The 17864-nt window shown below is 43.0% G+C and overlaps 1 protein-coding gene across 1 annotated transcript in view; it reads right to left on the bottom strand.

The window, feature by feature from the left end:
- The window catches only part of LOC124613476 (homeobox protein OTX2-B-like), a 325801-nt gene that overhangs the window by 177902 nt on the left and 130035 nt on the right, over positions 1–17864 (bottom strand). The window contains exon 2 of the mRNA XM_047142182.1: positions 15600–15635. Coding sequence (XP_046998138.1) covers positions 15600–15635 — 36 coding nt within the window. The remainder of the gene's footprint in view (positions 1–15599; positions 15636–17864) is intronic.

Genomic DNA, 17864 nt, shown 5'->3' with positions numbered 1-17864 from the left:
GAGATATTTGGCCCGGTCATGATCAGTGGACCACCCTATATAGATAGCGTTATTTAGCGTGGCTGGTTGCCGTCTTTTTCTTTGCAAGAATCAACTTTCAAACAATTCTCATCAGTTCTAGAGGAAGGTTTCTTATTCTCAGTAGAAAAACAAGGAAACATTACGTACTAATAAAACTTACCTAACCTACTTTGTTTTGGTGGTAACATTGAAATGTTTGTCTCTAGACCACACCAACTTGAACGAAAATTGATAAAACTTAATACAGCAGTTGGACTGAAAATCAATTACAATAAGACGAAAATAATGTTCTGTGAACACTGAAAATGAAGTAGACAAATGAATAATGAATTTATAGAAACCGTTCATGAGTTTTTTATTCGGGGCGGAAGGACAACGACTACATGGACAGCAACATAAATGGAAATAATCGCCGAAATGGCGTGGAGTTCTACTGGTAAACTAAAGAGAATTTTCGATGTGCCTGAAGCTGAAAGTTTGCTATCAGCGTGCACTAGCAATTCTTGATATTTAATGTCAAAAATACTCAGAACTGATCAGTTAGGGACGGGCTACCAGGAGACATTGGCTAACAAACGAATGGATCTGAGAGCAGAATGGGTTGGAAGGCGTAATTATGGCTGTAATACAAACGAATTATTATTATTGTTGAAATTATATTTGTCGCGGTTAGATGCAATAAGATCGGATAGTATTAGATAACAGATACTTTCTGACAAGAGCTGTTTCTAAATGTACCGCTAGTGACGGCATCTGTCGCAGCTCTGCACTTACAGCTACAAGACCGCTCCCATTATTCTGAATCAAAACAATAGTGCGTTTTTACGTGATGTGAATTTTAAGAGTTATTCGTTTCTAACGGGTTTTGCCGTGCACGAACTTATCTGCTGAGTGTTGTGTTTTGTTTGCATGTAGCTAATATTTCATTTTTATTATATCTTTTAATACAGTTGATATTATTCCTTATATTGTTGATTGAGTCAACCATAAAAACTCGAAATTTGACGGTCTTTATTTTTTCACCAGGTAAATATGAAGAAGTCAGAACATAAGTGGGATGAAAAGTAGCATGAAAGGGCCATGGAATAAGCAAGATTTGTTGAAACCGCAATCAGGGAAGCGAGTGGTAAATATACAGCTCCAAGAAGTATGTTAGTTGATTGAGGCAAAGTTTTATGGATAAACGAACAGGTGACCAGCAAAATTTTACTAGGAAGTAATAATTTTTTTGCGAGAACATTCAAAGACGAATTGGAAACACTATTGCATGATCATATTAAAAATTTAGATAACCAGCTTACACTTTTCAATAATGATGGGTTCTTAACTGCAGCGTACAAGGACGCAGAGCAACTGAAAATAAAACATGGGCTCAATAAAATGAAAATAAATGCGGATTAAGATTTTTAATGTGATTTTATGAACAGACGCGAATACTTAACGCCGAGGACATCTCAATCCATGAGTTCGCAGCGAGCAGCAGGTTTCAGCAAGGGGTAAGTTAATAGTTTCTTTAACAAACTAGGTGAGCTGATGGGGCAAGCTCAAGTTGATGACCATTTACGATCCATTTAAAACTATTTTGGAACAAAAATCACTTTTTTACACATTAAAATTTCATTTCCGATACAACCTTCCACAAATTTGAACGATCAAAATGTAAGGGGTGGAAAAAATTATTAAAAATCAAAGAACTTGTATTATTATGAAATAGAGTTTAATTCTATGAAGTAACAAATTGTAGTATTGTTTAGTGTGAAAACTGTTCCAGTTCAACCTTACAAAGCCTACGTATCCGACACTACGTGACCTTCTCGAATGTCTAACTTATTTGTCCCGATTTAGTCAGAAGAGATTAATGATGCTGACTGCCGGCTGAAACAGTGGGAAAGTATTCTTTAGATATGGAGATCACTGCACTCACAACTCGTCAGTCATTCTGAAGGAGACCTTAGAATCGGAAAGCCGTGGTTAAAGCGGTATAAGAGCTCAAGAGTTTTAATACTTGTGACGTACCGAAGATTTTCGTAAATTACGCTTTTTCCCGCAGTTCACGTCTGGGCTAATCACGGCTCCAGCACTCCCCCAGTAACGACCTCAATGTGGATCCGGCATGAAAGCCGTCGCCAATCGCACTGCCGTCCTTCTGAGCGGACGAGAGGCGAGGGCGCGTGCGTCCTTTGTGGCCGGGGCGCGTCTAGACTCTAGAGGCGGGTTGTCCCCTCCCGTCGCTGCGGCCGGCGGAGAGAGACGGAGACCGCTCTCGTAATATCTCGTGGGAGACGATTATTGCGCCGGAGACCCGCTCAAATATTTGCATAGCACGGCCGATTGACTGCGAGTCAATGGCGGCGCGGCCCGCCTTTCTGCTGGCGAGTTCCCGGCGCGGCCGCAGCCATCCAATATTCGGGGTGTGTAATAACCTCTCCTCTCGATCGGCGGGCAGTCCGGAGCGCCCCGCGCTGCGCTTGTCCCCGCCGCTCGCCGCTCGCCGCCCGCAAAACGCGAATAAATGACGACTGCGCCGCGCAGCGCCGCGCCGGGGAAGTCCCGCACCCTCTCTGCGGTCGACTATTACGCACGCTCCTTCCTTGTTCTGCGCTCGCTCTTGTGGAAGGCCTCGCAATCAACTGCGGGCAGGGGCCACTGAATAGCAGTCGCCACACTACCAACAATGAGCGTCGGAAACTCGCCGTCACACGATGCAAACAGCCTCTTTTTTTACACGCGTACTCCTGGTTGAAAGAAGTCAAGATCGAGGTCGTACCGAAGGGGTGGCGAGATAGGCCTCCGCCAATACCATTTGTACAGGGGAGGCGCAATAACTTGCCGAAAAAAAAAAAACCAGGAAAGAAAGTTTAAAAACTGAGCAGGAGAGATATGAGGTGTGTTAGAAAAGTAATGAGACTGATTTTTTATCAATCAATCTTTAACTTTTTTCAAACTACTATGTTGTTCCCTTCAACAATATTGGTTCCTTCAAAGTAGTTCCTTTCGGCAGTTAAACAACGGCGGAGTCGTTCTTTACAATCTTGGTAGCAGTGCTGAAAAGCTTCAACTGGTAGGGCGTTTAACATGTCGGTCACAATTTTTTGAATGATCTCCAGAGTCCTTTTAAGCCATTTTTCAATTCTGGCCAAAGAAAAAAGTTGCAGGGATTCAGTTCAGGTGAATAGGGTGGCTACGGAATAACAGGAATGCCTTTTGAGGTCAATAATTTCGTGATCGAAGTGGCTGTGTGAAATGTGGCGTTGTCGTGATGCAGCGTTCTCTTGTCTGCCACGTCCAGTCTCACTCGTGTCACCCTTTTCCTCAGCCTTCATGGGCTTTTTAATAACAATTGGTTGACAGTTTGTCCTGGTGGAACAAATTCTTTCTGATCTTATAGGAGCACGCAAATGTTTGGCGTTTTCGTCAGTTGTTGAAGATCTCCCTGAGCGAGGTTCATCTTCAGCTTATTCTCGGCCTTCCAAAAGTGATCTGTGGCAGTGAAATCGTGTGCTCTTGATAAGGAATGTTTCCCATAGGCTTATTCTAACTTTTCAAAGGTCACGTTCGCATATTCCCGAAGTCTAACACAAAACTTGACATAGCGTTGCTCTATATTCCGTTATTCTATTTTGTAACACACTCACACACAAACCAGTTTCACTGGTGGTTGTACGGAGCTGAAACTCGGAGGGAGCGTCTGGAAGGGATGAAACACAGGTCTACACAAACAGAATAACACAGGGTTGCCAGATCGCTTTTTCGTAACTCTAGTATTCCTACTTTCTGCCTAGGAGAAGAGGCCTTTTCATCAACATGTTACTGTAAACGCATGTTGTTCACAGTGCCATTTCTACAGTCATTTACCCCGAGCAGCATCATAAAGAAACGACCAATGCGAATAGACGCAAATCACTAACATAATTATGTGGCAACAGTGCGCTTTGTTCACATGGATCGCTAAATTTCTGGATATGAGTTCTTACTGCCAATTCGCTCCGGTGTTGTAGTATCTCAACCTGAAGCAGTTATCCATTTTTTCAAAGTATTGATTAATAGATATTTATCCAAACATCGAAATAGCGTTGAGGATATTTACGTCAATGTTAGTGATTGTAGCGTTTTGAGGTGCAGGTTCAATAAATAAAAAAATCAAGCGTGAGTGAAAGCCGACGTTGTACCTTATCGATACAATGCGACACAGCTGCTAGACCTCACCTGAATAACATAATGAATCAGTTCGCTTAGTTCAAATACAGGAAACGGAAAACACAATATATGGAAACAGATAGTCCCTCTACACTTAAGTACAGCCCTTTTTAATTTATTTCTGTTAAATGATTTAAGCACTGCTAATAAATTTACGGAGGATAAATAAAATCTGATCCCAGTTATACATTTATCAATCCAGTGTGTAGTAGCAGTCATAAAGAATATGGTACAAATTTTCTTTTCCTTGTATGTTTTTACAAATTTTATGCAAGTTGTAAATTTAAAACTATGACGGATTTAATTTGTTGTGTGCAATATTTCCATCAGTATATATCATTTAAGTAACACTATTAAAAACTCTTTTTTTCTTTAAACCCTCGTATCGAATTATAAAATTTGCTAAATCTGTGTAGAAAATATTTCAGACAGGTAGTTTTCGAGGAAAGCGAGTGGCGCAACTTTGGCAGTTCTGTCAGGACCACAGGACCACCTCAGTACGCTTCTTCAGCACCGTGCACTTTTCAGACAGCCACAACTTCGTCCTGTGATAATGACAAGCTAAAACATCTAGTATGTTACTTCTTTCTTTGCACGTTAAGTGCAAAATATTCGCTTGTAATATTGTTGGGAAGTCTTTTCTGAAGGTACACTGAAGCGCCAAAGAAACTGATATAGGCTTGTGTATTCAAATACAGAGATATGCAAGCAGGCAGAATACGGCGCTATGGTCGCAACGCCTATATAAGACAAGTATCTGGCGCAGTTGTTAGTTCGGTTACTGCTGCTACAATCGCAGGTTATCAAGATTTAAATGAGTTTGAAGTCTCGCCTACTGCCTGAAAGCTAACGAGGAGAATAAATGAAAGTAACGAGAGGATGGTATTGATTTGACAATCATACAGCCACAAACACGTTACACAGTTAGAGCAAAAAGTAACTTGGCCTGCATCTGCGCAAACGGCGCGTTAGGGAAAGGGACTGTGGCAGTGATACGGGCTCCGCTGTGAACGACCAACACGCGGTAAGGGACTGCAGTTCAGCATTGGAGCCTATGAACGGAAGTAAATCTTACACAACTTGGGAGATACAGGTAGCAAATATGCAAGTGATCATGTTACCAGATTATGTCAGTATAACCAATAATTCGAAGGCCAGTTGTTGTCACTAGTGTACTGAAACGGAAATAACTGCATAAAAAAACACAAAGTCCACACATATATGACCATACACTGTCAGTAGGAAATCTCATACACAAAAAAAAGGGATAAAAGTGTAACATAGTGGACGATGTCACTACAATGTTGACAATGTAAAATAAGGAATATACTTCAAGTGGAAATTTTGTGTCGCTGTCCTGATAACCCGTTCAGGACTATTATCTAAAAATAAAGTTTTCTTCTACTTCTGCATCTTGCGAAGTACTTGCAACTATGCTCTATAATATTAGCACTGTCCTGCTGGAATTGCCCAAGTCCCTCAGAATGCACAATGGACATGAACGGATGCGGGTGATCATGCTTACGTGCGTGTCACCCGTCAGAGTCGTATCAGACTCGTATCACTCCAACCGCACGCGCCCCACACCATTACAGAGCCTCCACCAGTTTGAACGGTCCCCTGCTGACACACAGGGTCCATGGATTCATGAGGTTGTCTCCATACCCTTACACGGCCATCCACTCGATACATTTTGAAACGAGACTCGTTCGATCAGGCAACGTGTTTCAAGCCAACGGCCCAATGTCGGTGTTGACGGGCCCAGGCGAGGCGTAAAGTTTTGTGTCGTTCAGTCATCGAGTCTACGCGAATGGACTTTCGGCACCGATAGCCCATATCGATTATGTTTCGTTTAATGGTTCGCAAGCTGGTGGCCCAGCATTGAAATCTGCAGCAATTTGCACTTCGTCACGTTCAACGGTTCTTTACAGCTGTCGTTGGTCCCGTCCTTGAAGGATCTTTTTCCGGCCTGGCCGCAGCGATGTCGGAGATTTGTTTTACAGCGATGTCAGAGATTTGTTTTACAAGATTCCTGATATTCACGATACACACGTGAAATGGTCGTACGGGAAAATCCCCTCTTCATCGTTACCTCGCCGGCCGGTGTGGCAGAGCGGTTCTAGGTGCTTCAGTCTGGAACCGCGCGACCGCTAGTCGCAGGTACGAATCCAGCCTCGGGCATGGATGTCTGTGATGTCCTTAGGTTAGTTAGGTTTAAGTAGTTCTAAATTCTAGGGGACTAATGACCTCAGATGTTAAGTTCCTTACCGCTCAGAGCCATTTGAACCATTTGTTTTCATCGCTACCTCGGAGATGCTGTGTCCCACCGCTCGTGCGCCGCCTATAACACCACGTTCAAACTCATTTAAATCTTGGTAACGTGCGATTGTAACAGCAGTAACCGAACTAACAACTGCGCCAGATACTTGTCGTCTTATATAGGCGTTGCGACCACAGCGCCGTGTTCTGCCTGCTTGCATATCTCTGTATTTGAATACACAAGCCTATATCAGTTTCTTTGGCGCTTCAGTGTACCTTCACAAAAGACTTCCCAACAATATTACAAATTACTCCTTTTCAGAAAGGCTTTTCGTGCTGCAGCCAGGCTCCATTTTATATCCTCCTAGTTCAACCGCCATCAGTTATTATGTTACCGAAATAGGAAAAGTCATCTTCCACTTTCAGCTTCTCATTTCCTAGTCTAATTCTCGCAGCATTTCCCGATTTAAGTCGACTACACTCCATTACTCTTGTTTCATGTCTGTTTACGTTCACCTTATAACCTATTTTGAAGACACTCTCCATTTCATTCAGTTGCTCTTTCAAGTACTTGGCTGACTCTGACATCGAAAATGTAAAAGTTGTAATTTCTTCTCCGTGAATTTATGTTCCCTGTCCAAATTTCTTCTTTATTACCTTTATCGGTTGTTTACTGTGCAGATTGAATAAAATGTGGGATAGGTCACAACCATGTAACACTCCCTTCTCAACCATCGATTTCATTTTACGTTCTTCGTCTCTTATAACTGCAGTATAGTTTTTGTACAAGCTGTAAACAGCCTTTCGATCCCAGTATTTTATCTATGGCGTCTTCAGAATTTCGATGAGTGTATTCCAGTTAACACTACAAAAAGCTTTCTCTAATACAGCGTGTATCGTACTTCTATCTACTCTCTGCAGCTTGTTTTTTTTCTAATTTCTACAAAAAATGTATATTTCACCTTTAGTGGAGCTGACTGTTTCACTGTTGAAGTAATTTTTAATGTAAAATATCTTTAGCTATTTACGTTCTTAATTTTATTTTTATTAATTTAATTTAATTCTCACATTGCTGTATAGATTAAGTAACTTTTTTGCTTTCGGATGTCGGGTCCCTTTTGGTGGAGAACACTCGAAGAAAAAACAGCAAAGCCTCGTGCAACTTTTGCAATGTCTTAAAATAAATGAAGCAATAAAGTAAAAACTAAGAATAAAAAAGTTGAAACTCACTGCTATAACACGAGTGCACGCGCCCGCGCCCAGGTGAGGTCAGGTGGCACTAGTGTCAAATCACGTTTGCGTAGGGAACAACAGTCAGTAGCGTAACACAGCCGCACTGCCCCGATCTGCATGCAGAAAAATACGGGTTTCCAGTCCTACCGCCTTAAGCTATCCTCAGACGGGTCGTGAAACCGTTCGTGGAAGAGGTGCTGGTTTATTTTCCTGATAATGCAACATGGAACTTCACATTCCACAACAACCCGCATGAAGACAGGTCAGGACATGAGATGCAAGATCGCGTTCAACGCCTTTATTTATTTTCTTTATTATTTTTATTAATTTAATAGAAGTATGTACAGTAACATTCGTATTATACATACAAAACAGCACTCTCTCTCAGGTTGAGTTTGTGAGCATGCCAAGGAACATGTGCCAATAAACTGCAAATTGCTTTCTGCGACACTGCCTGTCTCGATTGCAGTTAAGTGTTTATATATTTTATTCATTCAAAAAACTCACCAGATTATGTGATACATAATTCCTCTTTAAACTGTGTATGACTAGCTTAGCACCCGCTGCTTTAGTCGCTTAGACTATATGGTCTGCACATATTTGTTTTGATTTTCTTTAATCGAATTTTTATGTTGCTTAGCAATTGCAACACCACGCTAATTAAGACAGTAGAAGCTTGGTGTTTCCCGAATGTACTTATGACCAAAAAGCGATTCTGGTAGCTGGGATCCAAGGTGTTTTTTAATCACGCCTTTCGCTGTATTGTGATGGTATTTCCATGGAAACTTTCATCCCTTAACGCATATTTCTTTATATCTAAGAGAGAAATAAAAATTTTCATACATTTAGCTTTAAAAATTTTCAATATGACGGAATATTTCCTTAAAACTTTTCATCCCCTCTTTCACAAGCTTAGGTGGTTGAATTGCCAAAAACACTGAAATACGTATTTTTTAAATCTAACTAAGAAGTCAGATACCAGTTTTCATAGATGTAGTTTTAAAATGCTTTAGTTGTTCTTTAATAGCGATATATTTTCAAAAAAACTTACACACACTATTTCACCCCCCATAGAGGTTAAATTTCCAAAAATGCTGAAACACGTAGACCTATTTCTTTGTTTCTGACTGAGTAAACTAAGTGCCAATTTTCATAGGTCTACCTTCAAAATTGCCTAAAAAGCGAAATATTTTCGAAAAACATTTCATCCCCTATTTTACCCTCTTAGGGGTGGAATTTCGACAAACCCCTTCTTAAACGATGCCTACAGTATAAGATCAACATCCTCTCGAAATTTCAAGTTTCTACACTTAGGATTGTGCTCGAGTGATGATTACTCAGTCAGATTACTGCCTTTTATACATGTAGATCGTGTGCAAAAACACACACACACACACACACACACACACACACACACACACAAACACACACAAACGCGCGCGCGCGAAGCATAGGTAATGCAGAAGTAATACTGCAACAAATAAATGATTTCTTTGGATTTATCTGTGAGTAAGATGAAATAATTTTATCTTATAGGTTTAATATGTTAAATGGTATATCTAATTATTTGTAGTGAAGTGATAAGAGCTGGTATCCTTACTGATTGGTCATAGAAATTACCTTTTTGCCTTGTATCGTGTTCATGGATATATAATTTCATGGCTACCATTATGGAGAAGAGAGGAACTGTGCCATTTTTTTAGAGCTAGTGAAGGAATTTTACGAGTGCCCATTTTCGTAAATAAACTGTGTGATTTGCGAGTCTCGTACAGTGCAGGAGAGCGCTACAGTCGCAAATCATTACGAGGAGCGCGTTTCGTGTAATGTACCAGCTCACTGGAAAACGTGTACCAACCACGATGGAATCCTTGTCTAGCGTGCTGCACGATGACAATCACTTCCCGTGTGATGACGGCTTTACAGACAGCCAAGTATCGGGCAGTGGTCAGAGAACGTGCTCACCGCCATACGAGCCACACGCAAGCTGTGTCGAACACTGGCAGCGGGGTTCGTGATTTACCTCGCTCGGCTGATGGGAGGCGATACGTGCAATCAGTAAATGGGTACGCCACTCTCATCGTGTTTCCCGGCCCGCGGCCATTGCTCGCTTGCCGGCAGGCAACGAGGCCTGTTCATTGTGTCGGGAACAAAAGGCATTACCGACCGACTGCGCGGTCGCCGCACGGTAGGCTCTCGCCTGCGGGCAGAGGCGGGAACTGCAGGGCGACGTCACTGCTCAGCGAAAGCAACCTCGGCGGTGGAGACGTGTGCGGTTATTCCACTCAGGAAAGTGACGCATCATTTATGCGGGAAAAAAATATCTAAATAAAAAGAACCTTTCGAGATGCTTCGACCACCCAGAAATTCGCTTACGAAATTAAAGGCTTGCCAAGGGACCGCGCCTACCCGTTATCACAAATTTCGTCCAAATTTGCAGTTTGGTCAGAAATGAAAGTGACACAAATGGAAGCTCCAGATGTCCAGGCGTTTAGAAAAAGTAGCGTTTTTGGCACGGGTCTGACGATACATGAGCCATCTGCGCTGGCATAGTTTCCAGGCACCGGTTGGAGCAGCGGAAACAGCGTAGGCCAGTAATACGAGGGTCTTGAGATCGACTCCCTGTACGGAAACTTTCCTTTTAACTTTTACTTTACCTACACCGCAAATAAACAGAGATAATGTCCAATGTATTGTATCTGATGTGACGAAACCTTATGTGCAGCAGGACAAATTTCTTCTGTTAACTGACTCGTGAGTCCGCAGCTCATGGTCGTGCGGTAGCGTTCTCGCTTCCCGCGCCCGGGTTCCCGGGTTCGATTCCCGGCGGGGTCAGGGATTTTCTCTGCCTCGTGATGACTGGGTGTTGTGTGATGTCCTTAGGTTAGTTAGGTTTAAGTAGTTCTAAGTTCTATGGGACTGATGACCATAGCTGTTAATTCCCATAGTGCTCAGAGCCATTTGAACCATTTTGAACTGACTCGTGAGGAGGACAAACAAATCTACAATTACGCTACGAGATTTTTAAAGATGAATAATTATTGCCATTATGCTGTATTAATGTGATTACTGTCCGCCCCCGGTAGCTGAGCGGTCAGCGCGACAGAATGTCAATCCTAAGGGCCCGGGTTCGATTCCCGGCTGGGTCGGAAATTTTCTCCGATCAGGGACTGGGTGTTGTGTTGTCCTAATCACCATCATTTCATCCCCATCGACACGCAATTCACCGAAGTGACGTCAAATCGAAAGGCTTGCACCTGGCGAACGGTCTACCCGACGGGAGGCCCTAGTCACATGACATTCATTCATGTGATTACTCCTCCCCCTCCCCCAGATTCACCCCGCTAATAATAGTGTGATGCCTGTTTTTATCGTCAGCTAATGAATTTGCTCGAAAAGCTTCAAAATTGCTCTTATCTCATCGAAAGAGAAAAAGAAATCACATCCCGAAAGACTGTATCAAAATACATTTCGTTGTTCATCACCAGCTATCCTCTGCAAAATTTGGCGAAGTTATGTGTTACGCGTGGTTTGATGCCAAACTGTCCTACGACAGAGAGCCTTTTATGGATGTAAGCCAAACTTGTTTTTGTATAGAAACTGTAAAACAACCACGTGATTGTAAAAATATGCCGTATATAACGTTTCAAAGATGTCAAGAAAATTACTGCTTCTCCTGCTTTTTATGATACATATCACCGTAGCACCTGTAAATCATCACTGTAAAATAACAGAAGTATCTAATTTTATGTATGAGGTTCTCGTGTACAGCTTAAAATCCCTTTCTGGGAATGTGTTTGGAATACCAAATTTTCTTTTGCCTTTCCTTTTCATGCCTTCTACAAAATTATTAACTTTAGTTTATTTGCAGTGTAAGTAACATGAATATTGAAAACAAAAAAGTCGCCACATAGAGACTCAAATCCAAGACATGCGGATCACCATTCTGTACTCTGTCCCCTACGCCGACTGTCGTCAGAAAACTACTCCAACATAAGTGGCTCATGCCTCGCCTGGCTCGCACCAGTAAATGCTACTTTTTCTAAATGCTTGGTCATCTGGATTTCCCAGTTCCTCCACTTTCATTTGTGACCAAGCCCGGAATTATCATTCATGGGGATGAAATCGGCGAAGAATAGTAGGCGCGGTCCCTTGTCAGTAGATATGGAGCAAGTAGCGCAGTCCTGCTACAACAAGCGATAACGTTCGTCTTCCTCAACATACTAAGTAACTGTGCAGTTTTTTATTGATATGAAATACTGTTCACTGTAGGTTAAGAAAAAAAGGAAGACACGATACCACAAACAACACACCAGTTTTCTGACAGTGCAAAGTGTTTTCATGAAATACATGTAGATTTTCACTTGGCCTAATTCTGGTGTTTTGATTATTCACGTGTCGATTGAGGTGAAATAACGCCCACGTAAAAAAAAAAAAAATCTTTGCCCATTTCTGCGATTTCATGGATGTAAAAAAATGACTGAAACCATGTACAGTACAAGTAGACACATTTGTTTATCCAGCGCCTACAATTTTTGTACACTACGAACATGACGTGCACGAAATTTAAACCTACGCATCTCTTTCTGAGCAATACCATACGAAATCTAATATTGAACACATGATCTCCTTAAACCTTTTGAAGACGAATGCAGCATCACAAGCATCTCACGAGCCAGTTTAGCGTATTAAAACTGACCGGTCTCCCGGTTCTCTACTTGTCTGCAAGTGATACGCATTCCTGGAAACAGACGATTAATCTTGTTATTGTTGAACTGTTTAGCACTGTACCATCTGGACATTTCCCAAGAAATGTGTCTACAGTACGTATATACGAATGAGTGGCGAAATATTGCTCAACAATGAAAACTCGTTGCTCTTGGGAAAGCGACATGTTTACCAAGCAATGAACTACGCAGTGCTACAGGCGCCACGTGAATTACACTGGAATCTTCGTTTGTTTTTAACAATTATGGTGCTGTCTTGCGGTGGCTGAATGTACGAATCCAGTGCAAATCCTGTTTACAGAAAATCTCATTTTTATGTGCTCGTCTTTCGATCGAACTGTATTACGGACAACCGAGGCTTAGGAACATTCCTGAAATTGGCAGAAGACTTTGTAAGTATCAGCGTTACCATAGTTAGACGATAAAATGGACGTGTCTTTTTTTCTGAAGTTCATAATGTACCATGACGGAGTCTACATTTACGTGCGTATTTGCAAGATACTCCAAGATAAGTGACGGAGGGTGTTTCTAGTAGCATTATCCCTTTTCCGCTTTCTTGTTACGTTTGCTGATGGTGCATGGAAAGAAAGGTTGTCAAAAAACCCTGTATGAGGTCTAATTTTTCTGGCAGTCTCGTCAGTCATTTAGCAAGACATTTGTGGCAGGAAGCAACATGTTGACTGATTTTTCTTTGAACGTACTCTCAGAATTTTAACAGTAACCATCTCTGTGATCACGGACCCTCTCTTGTAACGTCTGCAACTGCAGTGTGATGAGCAAGTCCGTACTGCGCTTACTAGACAAGCCTCTGAGGAAACGCACAGCTCTTCTCTGTATCTTCACGAATTACTGTATTAATGTTAACACTCAACAATCAGTAGTACTTGAGTTTTGAAAGTTACTGTTTTGCAGATGAATTACGTTGCCTTAGGATTATTTCATTGAATCTCAGTCTGCCATCTGGTATTTCTACAGTTAGTTGTATACGATAATTCCACTTTAGGTCACTCCAGAAGGTTACCTCTAGGTAACTTTCGGTTGTTATTGTTTTCGGTGACTTATTGCCAATACTGTATTGGAGGAGTAATGAGTCTATCATTTATGTGCAGTGATATACATTTACTAGCAACAGCTTCACTCGCTTGTGCGTTCATTTGCGCAAATGTCATGCACATCTCCTTCTCTCTCCCCCCCCCCTCCACCGCCCCACTCTTGGTCAGACTCCACCTGGACCGTCTGCCTATCTCCTTCCCCCATCTCTCTCGCAGTCTCCTTCATCTCTCATCTCTGTCCTTAACCTTCTCCATTCTCTGTCCATTTCTTCCTTGCCTTCCTCCTCCCAACTGTCTCTACCCATCTCCCCCCCTCTCCCCCTCTCTGCCCATCTCTTCTGCCTTCTCTCTGCTCATCTCCTCCTACACTGTCTTTCTGTCCATCTCTCTTCCCTCTCTCTGCCATCTACATGTCCTCCCACTTTTCTCTCTGTCCATCTCCTCTTCCCCCTATCTATATCAATCTCATTCTCCCCCTTTCCATTACCATCTCCTCCTCTCCCTTTCTCTGTCCTCCCTCCCCACTCTCTGTCTATCCCCTGCTCTGTCTCCTCTCTGTCCATCCCCTCCTGCCCTCTCTCTCCCTATCCATCACCTCCTCCCCCCCCCCTCTCTGTCAGGCCCTCCTCTACCTATCTAAACCAATCTGCTTGTGTAGCCTCTGCACAACAGGTTAATGAAACAGGCTGATACTATTCTCAATACAATTTTGTCATGCAGGGTAGCCTATATTTCAAGGGCCCACTGGCAGAAAGCCAATTACTGCTCGTATCTCTGCTCTTGCTGAAGCTAGAGAGTTGTAAACCACACAGTACTGATACTCATGAAGTTTGCTATCTGTTTGTCAAATTCGGTTGAAATCGATCCTGATGTTTGGGAAATCTTAGACGTACATACACACATACATCCAAACTGCTTTGTATATATATACTAGTGTGTTCCCCACAGTTCCACCCACTTGTAGATTTGACACATGTATTGAACATCTCCTCCTCACACTCTCTGTGTTTACCTCTTCCTCCCTTTGTCTGTGCATCTCATCTTCCCACTCTTAACTATCTCCTCCTCTCCACTCTCCCTGTCTCTTCATCCCTCTGTTCCCTCTCTTAGACCATCTCCTCCATTCTCTCTCTTTCTGATCATCGTGCGTGGGACCACAATCAATGCGCAGCGCTATGAAGACACTTTGCAGTAACTACGACGCGCTATAAAGTCAAAACACCCAGGAATGCTACTGAATGAAATCATTCTGTTGCTTGTTAACGCCCACCACCACACTGCCAACTGCACAAGGACGGCTACGCTTCAGCGATTTAGTTGGGAAATACCGCAATATCTTCGGTACAGCCCGGATCTATCACCGTGTGATTTTCACATCTTCGGTGACCTGAAAAAGACATGTGTTTACGTCCGTTTCAGTCGGACGAGGAAATGCAAGAGTTGGTGTGGCTGTGGATCCGTCAGTGACCGACCGCCATCTACGAAACAAGAACTGATTGTCTTGTTTCCCAGGGGGACAAAAGCCTTAACGCGTATAGTGATCACATTTGTGTGGATTGACTTCATATTCCCGCTGTGGCGGGTGTTTTGTTCTCATTTGATTGCCCCTTATAAGGAATATAAGTGTAGGATTCAGGCCATTTTAACTGTGTTTGTGTGATTCAATTGTCACCTAACAATGGCCTAAGAAGCCGGTTCGTGACCAAATAATATGTCGCAGAACATTAGGAAAGTATTTTCTATTTATTAAAAAATAGTTCTGTAACCTGTTTTCAAGACACCGTCCTTTACGTTAACTGATCTTCGCAGTCCTCTGCCGTCTCTGGCACAATAGTCATCTTTCAATAGTTGAAGAGCTCCATGAAACTAGCCTTTCGTCTGAAGACTACAACAGCACGCAAGCTAATTCACTGTATTTCTCAAAGAGCGCTGGCAAATTTTTCGTGCGAGCTTCATTGCCGGCGCAAGGCGAGGTGTCGCAGCTGGAGATGGGGTTAGATGAGTGCGAAGTGGCAGCGGCGGCGGCGGCTCTCGGCTGGCCAAACAAGAGAGCGTGGCAGGCGATGCGGACGCGTGCGCGCCACGTGTCGGCTAATGAAGGCAATCTACTCACCCGGCCGCCAGGCTGTTGGGCCACATGGGGTCGGACCTGCGGACAGCGGAAAACTCATTTCAGTGCAGGCCACACATCTGCGACAGTAATGGAACACACACACACACACAGAAACACACCCTCATACATGCGGGCCCAGGCGCCAAGAGGAAGTCCGGGTCGCCACTGCTGCCGCGACACCTGTACATTAAAAGCGAGGACACATGTGTGCATGCCGCTGCACAAGTCGTCAACAGGTCAAGACCTCGCCTCTCTCGTCATGTCTCCGTCGGTGAACGTCAGAATAGAGGAGCTCCATTTCCTCCCACAAACATAGTTTTGAAATTGTGACACTAGAAATAAAATTGGAAAAGGAATCCTGTAATGTTTTAATACTCCATTAGTAGTGTAGCGCTTGACACAGTCACGTCGATTAAATATTTGGGCCTAACATTGCAGAGCGATATGAAGTGGGACAAGCATGTAATGGCAGTTGTGAGAAAGGCGAATAGTCGTCTTCAGTTCATTGGTAGAATTTTGGGAAGATGTGGTTCATCTGTAAAGGAAACCGCTTATAAAACACTAATACGACCTATTCTTGAGTACTGCTCGAGCGTTTGAGGTCTCTATCAGGTCGAATTGAGGGAGGACATAGAAGCAATTCAGAGGCGGGCTGCTAGATTTGTTACTGGTAGGTTTGATCATCACGCGAGTGTCACGGAAATGCTTCAGGAACTCGGGTGGGAGTCTCTAGAGGAAAGGAGGCGTTCTTTTCGTGAATCGCTACTGAGGAAATTTAGAGAACCAGCATTTGAGACTGACTGCATTACAATTTTACTGCCGCCAACTTACATTTCGCGGAAAGACCACCAAGATAAGAGAGATTAGGGCTCGTACAGACGCCTATAGGCGGTCATTTTTCCCTTGTTCTGTTTGGGAGTGGAACAGGGAGAGGAGATTCTAGTTGTGGTATGAGGTACCCTCCACCACGGACCGTATGGTGGATTACGGAGTATGTATGTAGATGTAGATGTAGATATCGGCACAAGTAATGTAATTTTTACCTTCGACATTCAATTTACCTCTCTTTTACTTTGACATAAAATAAATGAAAATGTTTGTGGTACATTTCACTGGTAGCCCAAACTGTAGACTTTATTACTTTACAAATATAATTTTAACGTATAAACAGTAGTTAACAACTAAAAGTTTGTTTGGGTATGCTCGCTGAGTGTCTTAATATTAAGTGGTTAGTGCAGCTTCTCATGGAGTTCCAGTGTAGGCTGTAATTATCACTTCGCAACGAAACTTGGTAAATAAGCTAATGCGATAATGGGGAACCAATATACCCTAGAAAAAAAAAATTAGTTTCAATTATGACCACCAGGAGCAAATCTGGCGCTGTATACTGTTTGTATGACATCCTCGCTGTCATTTGATAAGTCATAACGTGAGTGAACAGTATGGCTACCGAGAATAGAGGCTATGTGCTGTTAGTGAAACTATTTTATGTGAACAGCAGCAATTATAGTTCTTCATTGAGAAAGTATAACCGACTGAAAAGTCTGAGGAGAGGCCCGGTATCATTACACGGTTTAAAGATGATGATGATAATGAATTTCTATAACGCATGAGCCACGGATAGCGCCTGGAAGAGGAAGGTGTCGTATATCGATGGAAGTTATTGACGAGGTCGCTGTTGTCGTAGCTGACCATGCAGCACGTCCCCGGTTAGTGCTAGGGCTCATGCAGTGCCACGAGAATGGACCATTCCATGGTCAACAGCGCGGAAAGTATTGCGATATATATTACACTGGTACCCGTGCAAGGTTCACTTGATGCAGCAACTCAAACCTCATGATCCGCAGCAACGTTCTGAATTTGCTCTTCAGCGTCTGGTACGGATCGAAGTGGCCCGCGCAATATTCTGTGGACGAGGCACATTTTACATACAGGGTGCAGTGAATACACAGGACTGCTGAATATTGGGTACTGTTAAACGGCGTCTTGTGCACGGAGAGCCATTGCACTCACCACATGTGACTGTGTGGTGTGGATTCGATCCACCTTTATTCTCGGTCCATTCTTCTTTGAAGAGAATACGCCCAGAGGACCCGTCAGGTGTACCGTCAACTATGCACGTTATCAAGCCCTCCTTGTGCAGCATGTGATTCCTGTTTTGGAAGAGCGCAACTGTGTGGAAACCACTGCTTTCATGCGGTGGGGGCTAACACCTCATGTCGCTCGCCTAGTGAAAGATCGGCTTAAGGCAACCTTCCACGAATG

Source organism: Schistocerca americana, chromosome 4 (genome assembly GCF_021461395.2).
Source record: "Schistocerca americana isolate TAMUIC-IGC-003095 chromosome 4, iqSchAmer2.1, whole genome shotgun sequence".
Lineage (NCBI taxonomy): Eukaryota > Metazoa > Arthropoda > Insecta > Orthoptera > Acrididae > Schistocerca > Schistocerca americana.
This window is presented reverse-complemented; position numbering and strand designations above follow the sequence as displayed.